Genomic DNA, 7,500 nt, shown 5'->3' with positions numbered 1-7,500 from the left:
AAAACTTTATTGCGTACATAAAAAAGAGACAGTTTCAACAAAGAGAGAGATACATACATACATACATACATACATACATACATACATACATACATTTTTTTATCTATATAATTTTTGACAGTTTCAACAAAGAGACAGATAGACAGACTGACTGACAGATAGATAGATAGATAGGATTAGATAGATAGATAAATAAATAAATTTGTCTACAGTATAGATTTAGCGGACAATTTCAACAGATAGATAGATAGATAGATAGATAGATAGATAGATACATACATACATACATACATACATAGATACATAGATAGATACATAGATAGATAGATAGACATAGAAACTGTTTCTATCTTCCATCTGATCTATGAAGAAAGTGCCGAGAACGAGCGACAGCTCCAAAGAATGCATGGATTATTTTGGCCAATCATTTCCGTTTCATTTTTTTCCTCCCCCTCCCCGGCAGTGAGTCACCGACAGCCAATCAGCGAAGAGCAAGCACGCGCCGCGTCCGACAACCTCCTTGACCCCACCCTTCCCTTCCACGACAAGCTGTCCCTATCGGCACGTGACCTCGTGACGTCAGCCACGCGCATCGCGGCCCAGCAGACGACGACGTCACCGTTGACGTCACAGACCCGTCTGACCGTCCTCCTCCATCAGATCCTTCAAGACGATTTCAGACTACTGGAGGAAGAGGAGGCGCTGAGAGCAGCGGATTATCAGTCTTCTCGCGGCCGTGAAGCCACCTCGTCGTCCTCGACGTCACCACAGAAGACGCAACAGAGACCCGGCTCAAGGGAAAAGATGGTGAAGCGCATCCTGGCGAAGAAGAAGCGAAAGTACACCCTGCGGAAGAACCTCGTGCTCCCAATGTTCGGGGGAGCCACGCGGCAGCTGTTTGCCCACAACGAGGTAGGCGTGGGCTTCTCCACGCTGAGGCACCAATGCGCATGCGTGCTTGAACTGGACGCGGTTGCCACGGCGACCAAAATGGCCGCCAACCTCCCCCAGACTGTGGTGAAAGCGTGGTGTTCGAGTGAGAGTGACTGGCAGAAGGCAGCTGGACTGTTGACCTCAGTGGCCCGAGCTATACAGGCGGAAAACTCGGAGAGATGGAGACGGAGACGTGCAGCGGTGAGTGGGTCTTATATATTAATCCTTTCACCGCCAGTCACTTTGGAATACAAAATTCCTTTGTGGTATAAACACAGAAAAGACAGCGGCTAAGACTTGAATACCTGGGGATTGCCCCTGTGATGTATAGCAAATATGGCCTATCCTACCACCAAACATTAAGAGCAGTAGGTTTCATGGATAACAGACCAAAGAATGGTTACTTTTTCAGTGACATGGGTCCTCTACCACGCCCGTGTGCATAAATGCGAGCTTGGCGGTGAAAGGGTTAATGCATGAGAGTTTCAGTTTCATAAGGAATAATCCATTATAGCCTAACAGAATTGCACCAAAAAATGTGGAATGCTCTACCAATTGAAAGTGAACTTACTCGGAATACTCATGTGTTTAAAAATCTTTTTGATATGAACACCAAATTTAAGATAAAAAAAAGAAAGAGAGAGAGAGAGAGAGAGAGAGAGAGAGGTTTTTTGACTTTGACGAATGACATACAGCATTTTACTGAGTCAACGAAACAAGCATGCATATAATTCCATAAAAAAAAAGAAAGATATTAACTGTCTCCATACGAACGGCGAAAGAGACGACATTAACAGCGTTTCACCCCAGTTGCCATCATCAAAATATTGCAAGCGGAAGGCTCTTATACTGAAGAGGTGAATGTTGACAAAGAATACCACAATTCTGACGACGGAAGCTAAAGGTTGGCTCATTCAGACACCCACTGGACATCACGAGGGGTCTGTGTAGAGGAGAAGAGAGGACTGGCCGTACTGAATGAGTTAAAGGGGACGTAAAGAAAAGGCCGTAAGGTCTAGGCAGACAACCTGCCAGTCCTTACACTACTGCTTCTGCTGCTACTCTGCTACTACTACTACTACTACTACACTTTCTTTGAGTTTTTTTAAGGACGCGTCTCGATCTGCTTTCGGAGTGTGTGTGTGTGTGTGTGTGTGTGTGTGTGTGTGTGTGTGCGTGTGTGTGTGTGTGTGTGTGAGAGAGAGAGAGAGAGAGAGAGAGAGAGAGCGTGCGCGCTCACTCGTGTGCGTGTGTGTGTGTGTGGTGTGACTTTTAATGTTCGTTTTCATATAATGTATTAAATTGATACCATGCGTGTGCCTCTGTACGTATGTATGTGTCTGTGTGCGTGGGCGTGTTTTTCTTTCTTTTTCTTTTCAGTATTGTGTGTATCTTATTATTACCATGCTTATGCCTTTATGTAGTATTGTGTAGCGCATGCTGATGACTTTATGTAGTGCTGTGCAGTGTAGACCCTGTTTCAGGGCGAGGACTGGATGTGTAAAAGCGCGCCAGTGCTTATCTATTATCCTAGAAAAAAAATAAAGAGTTTTGTCTTGCCTTGTTTTGCGACGATTAGCGTCCTAAATTATTGCACCTTTCGGATACATTTCCATGCATGGTTTGTGGGACCCAAATGGAAAAAGCAAGATGGTCGCACGTTCAAGTTCGTTTTTGTGTGTGTGTGTGTGTGTGTGTGTGTGTGTGTGTGTGTGTGTGTGTGTGTACAAATAATTGATCACTGAAAAAAACAACAACACCAACACACCTTTATCTATCTAGCACATACTTTGTTGGTTGATTGATTATTTGATTGATTGACTGACTGATTGATTGAATGAATTAATGATGGATTGAATGATTGATCTTGGTGTAACGGTCTGTAGGGGGCCCTTGCACGATACACGTGGTTTATGGTGATGGATGGCCCGACCACGTGGGACCAAGGTGAGTCTTTTGCATCCCCATACACACACACACACACACACACACATATATATATATATATATATATATATATATATATATATATATATATATATGTGTGTGTGTGTGTGTGTGTGTGTGTTTTCGCTTGGTTTATGTAGAAAAGGGATGATAATGATTTTTCACCAAGTTTCATTGCTTTCAGTGAAGAAATAATCCCTATTGCTATGGACCTTATAATTATCAGGATAGCTCTGCCCACTTTAAATTGTAATGGCATTTTCTTTTGCATTCTCATATATTCTTGTGTGTGTGTGTGTGTGTGTGTGTGTGTGTGTGTGTGTGCTGTCCTTGTTGATGTAGAAAAGGGATAATAATCATTTTCACCAGGTTTCATTGATTTCAGTGAAGAAATAACCCCTTGTTGCTATGGTCTTTTTATCAGGATAGCTTTGCCCACTTTAAAATGTCATGGCATTTTCTCAAAATGGCCACCATGCCACGCATTGTATCTTAAACTAATAATCATAACTTTAGTTTGAATAAGCCTACCCGAAAACGAAGTATATGTTTGTAGAGTTTTATTTCTCTAGTTTGTTTTTGTTTTTTTTCCTTTTTTTGTGATTATGCAGATATATCAAAATCTCCATGAGGAGCGGATGGCCTAGAGGTAACACGTCCGCCTAGGAAGCGCTAGAATCTGAGCGCGCTGGTTCGAATCACGGTTCAGCCGCCGATATTTTCTCCCTCTCCACTAGACCTTGAGTGGTAGTGGTCTGGACGCTAGTCATTCGGATGAGACGAAAAACCGAGGCCTCATGTGCAGCATGCACTTATCGCACGTAAAAGAACCCACGGCAATAAAAGGGTTGTTCCTGGCAAAATTCTGTAGAAAAATCCGCTTCGATAGGAAAAAGAAATAAAACTGCACGCAGGGGGAAAAAAAAGGTGGCGCTGTAATGTAGCGACGCGCTCTGTCTGGGGAGAGCAATCCGAATTTCACACAGAGAAATCTGTCGTGATAAACAGAAATACAAATACAAATTCAAAATGATCCTTAATGTTCCTTTCTTAGAAACGCCTCACATATGTGTGTGAGAAATAGCAGTCGTCGTAGTGTGTGTGTGAGTGTGTATGGTAGTGGTAGTAGTAGAAGTAGTAGTAGTAGTAGTAGTAGTAGTAGTAGTAGTATGAGTGCGAGTGTGTGTGGTAGAAGTCGTGGTGATGGTGGTGATGGCAGTGGTGTGTGGGTGGGTGTCTGTGTGGTAGAGGTGGGTGGTGGTGGTGGTGGTGGTGGTGGTGGTGGTGGTGGTGGTGGTGGTAGCAGTAGTGTGTGGGTGGTTGTCTGTGTGGTAGAGGTGGGTGGTGATGGTGGTGGTGGTGGTGGTGGTAGCAGTAGTGTGTGGGTGGGTGTCTGTGTGGTAGAGGTGGGTGGTGATGGTGGTGATGGTGATGGTGGTGGTGGTGGTGGTGGTGGTGGTAGCAGTAGTGTGTGGGTGGGTGTCTGTGTGGTAGAGGTGGGTGGTGATGGTGGTGGTGGTGATGGTGGTGGTGGTGGTGGTGGTGGTAGCAGTAGTGTGTGGGTGGGTGTCTGTGTGGTAGAGGTGGGTGGTGATGGTGGTGATGGTGGTGGTGGTGGTGGTGGTAGCAGTGGTGTGTGGGTAGGTGTCTGTGTGGTAGAGGTGGGTGGTGATGGTGGTGGTGGTGGTGGTGGTAGCAGTAGTGTGTGGGTGGGTGTCTGTGTGGTAGAGGTGGGTGGTGATGGTGGTGGTGGTGATGGTGGTGGTGGTGGTGGTGGTGGTGGTGGTGGTAGTGTGTGGGTGGGTGTCTGTCTGGAAGAGGTGGGTGGTTATGGTGATGGTGGTGGTGATTGTGGTGGTGGTAGTAGTAGTAGTATGTGTGTGAGTGTTTGTGTGCGTGTGTGTGTGTGTGATAGAGGTGGTGGTGGTGGTGATGGTGATGGTGGTGGTAGTAATTGTAGTAGTAGTTGTTGTTGTAGGAAGGAAGAGGGTGACGTGTGTGTGTGTGTGTGTGTGTGTGTGTGTGTGTGTGTGTGTGTGTGTTTAGTTTCAGTTTCAGTAGCTCAAGGAGGCGTCACTGCGTTAGGACAAATCCATATACGCTACACCACATCTGCCAAGCAGATGCCTGACCAGCAGCGAAACCCAACGCACTTAGTCAGGCTTTGAGAAAAAAAAAAAGAAAAAAAAAGTAGTAGTAGTTCTTCTTTATGTATTGATCTATTATTTATTTATTTATTTATTTACTTATTTCTTTATATATATAAATATATATATATATATATATATATATATATATATATATATATATATATATATATATAATGTGTGATGTGTGTGTGTGTGTGTGTGTGTTGTACGTATGTGATGTTGATATGTATAGAATAGTTAGGAATAGTTATATGGGTGAATGGGGTGTGGGGGAGGGGTGTGTGTGTGTGTGTGTATGTGGGTGGGGGGGCATGGGGGGGATGGGGAGGGGGGGTCATGTGTGTAGTGCGTACACAGCATTTACCTTCTTTTAAAACAACACAAAATACCATTCCATTTCTTTTTCTTCTTTTTTTCAGAATACAAAGAAAACTTAACCGAGGACTATGAAAAGAAGATGATGAAGAAGCAGTCGTATGTACACGTTTGTCTGTCTGTCTGTCTGTCTGTCTGTCTGACTGCCTGTTTTTGTCTGTCTGTCTGTCTGTCTGTCTCTCTCTCTGTGTCTGTGTGTGTGTGTCTTTGTCTGTCTCTCTCTATGTCTGTCTGTCTGTCTGTATGTCTGTCTGTCTCTCTGTGTCTTTCTGTATCTCTGCCTCTCTGTGTGTCTCTCTCTGTTTCTCTCTCTCTCTGTCTAACTCTGTGTCTCTGCCTCTCTCTGTGTTTCTCTGTGTGTGTGTGTCTCTGTGTGTGTGTGTCTCTCTCTGTTTCTCTCTCTCTCTGTGTCTAACTCTGTGTCTCTGCCTCTCTCTGTGTTTCTCTCTGTGTGTGTGTCTCTGTGTGTGTGTGTCTCTCTCTGTGTTTCTCTCTCTCTCTGTCTAACTCTGTGTCTCTGCCTCTCTCTGTGTTTCTCTCTGTGTGTGTGTCTCTGTGTGTGTGTGTCTCTGTGTGTGTGTGTCTCTCTCTGTTTCTCTCTCTCTCTGTCTAACTCTGTGTCTCTGCCTCTCTCTGTGTTTCTCTGTGTGTGTGTCTCTGTGTGTGTGTGTCTCTCTCTGTTTCTCTCTCTCTCTGTCTAACTCTGTGTCTCTGTGTGTGTGTGTCTCTCTGTGTTTCTCTCTCTCTCTGTCTAACTCTGTGTCTCTGCCTCTCTCTGTGTTTCTCTGTGTGTGTGTCTCTGTGTGTGTGTGTCTCTCTCTGTTTCTCTCTCTCTCTGTCTAACTCTGTGTCTCTGTGTGTGTGTGTCTCTCTGTGTTTCTCTCTCTCTCTGTCTAACTCTGTGTCTCTGCCTCTCTCTGTGTTTCTCTGTGTGTGTGTCTCTGTGTGTGTGTGTCTCTCTCTGTTTCTCTCTCTCTCTGTCTAACTCTGTGTCTCTGTGTGTGTGTGTCTCTCTGTGTTTCTCTCTCTCTCTGTCTAACTCTGTGTCTCTGCCTCTCTCTGTGTTTCTCTGTGTGTGTGTGTCTCTGTGTGTGTGTGTCTCTCTGTGTTTCTCTCTCTCTCTGTCTAACTCTGTGTCTCTGTGTGTGTTTGTCTCTCTGTGTTTCTCTCTCTCTCTGTCTAACTCTGTGTCTCTGCCTCTCTCTGTGTTTCTCTGTGTGTGTGTGTCTCTCTGTGTTTCTCTCTCTCTCTGTCTAACTCTGTGTCTCTGTGTGTGTGTGTCTCTCTGTGTTTCTCTCTCTCTCTGTCTAACTCTGTGTCTCTGTGTGTGTGTCTCTCTCTCTGTTTCTCTCTCTCTCTGTCTAACTCTGTGTCTCTGCCTCTCTCTGTGTTTCTCTGTGTGTGTGTGTCTCTGTGTGTGTGTGTCTCTCTCTGTTTTTCTCTCTCTCTGTCTAACTCTGTGTCTCTGCCTCTCTCTGTGTTTCTCTCTGTGTGTGTGTCTCTGTGTGTGTGTGTCTCTCTCTGTTTCTCTCTCTCTCTTTCTAACTCTGTGTCTCTGTGTGTGTGTGTCTCTCTCTGTTTCTCTCTCTCTCTGTCTAACTCTGTGTCTCTGCCTCTCTCTGTGTTTCTCTCTGTGTGTGTGTCTCTGTGTGTGTGTGTCTCTCTCTGTTTCTCTCTCTCTCTTTCTAACTCTGTGTCTCTGTGTGTGTGTGTCTCTCTCTGTTTCTCTCTCTCTCTGTCTAACTCTGTGTCTCTGTGTGTGTGTGTCTCTCTCTGTTTCTCTCTCTCTCTGTCTAACTCTGTGTCTCTGCCTCTCTCTGTGTTTCTCTGTGTGTGTGTGTCTCTCTCTGTTTCTCTCTCTCTCTGTCTAACTCTGTGTCTCTGCCTCTCTCTGTGTTTCTCTCTGTGTGTGTGTGTCTCTGTGTGTGTCTCTCTCTCTGTTTCTCTCTCTCTCTGTCTAACTCTGTGTCTCTGCCTCTCTCTGTGTTTCTCTGTGTGTGTGTGTGTCTCTCTGTGTGTGTGTGTCTCTCTCTGTTTCTCTCTCTCTCTCTCTGTCTAACTCTGTGTCTCTGCCTCTCTCTGTGTTTCTCTCTGT

At 45.0% G+C, this 7,500-nt stretch overlaps 1 protein-coding gene across 1 annotated transcript in view; it reads left to right on the top strand.

The window, feature by feature from the left end:
- The window catches only part of LOC143277060 (uncharacterized), a 17,704-nt gene that overhangs the window by 2,483 nt on the left and 7,721 nt on the right, over positions 1-7,500 (top strand). The window contains exons 2-4 of the mRNA XM_076581794.1: positions 464-1,134; positions 2,820-2,880; positions 5,450-5,504. Coding sequence (XP_076437909.1) covers positions 464-1,134; positions 2,820-2,880; positions 5,450-5,504 — 787 coding nt within the window. The remainder of the gene's footprint in view (positions 1-463; positions 1,135-2,819; positions 2,881-5,449; positions 5,505-7,500) is intronic.

This window comes from Babylonia areolata, chromosome 33, assembly GCF_041734735.1.
Source record: "Babylonia areolata isolate BAREFJ2019XMU chromosome 33, ASM4173473v1, whole genome shotgun sequence".
Classification (NCBI taxonomy): Eukaryota; Metazoa; Mollusca; class Gastropoda; order Neogastropoda; family Buccinidae; genus Babylonia; species Babylonia areolata.
This window is presented reverse-complemented; position numbering and strand designations above follow the sequence as displayed.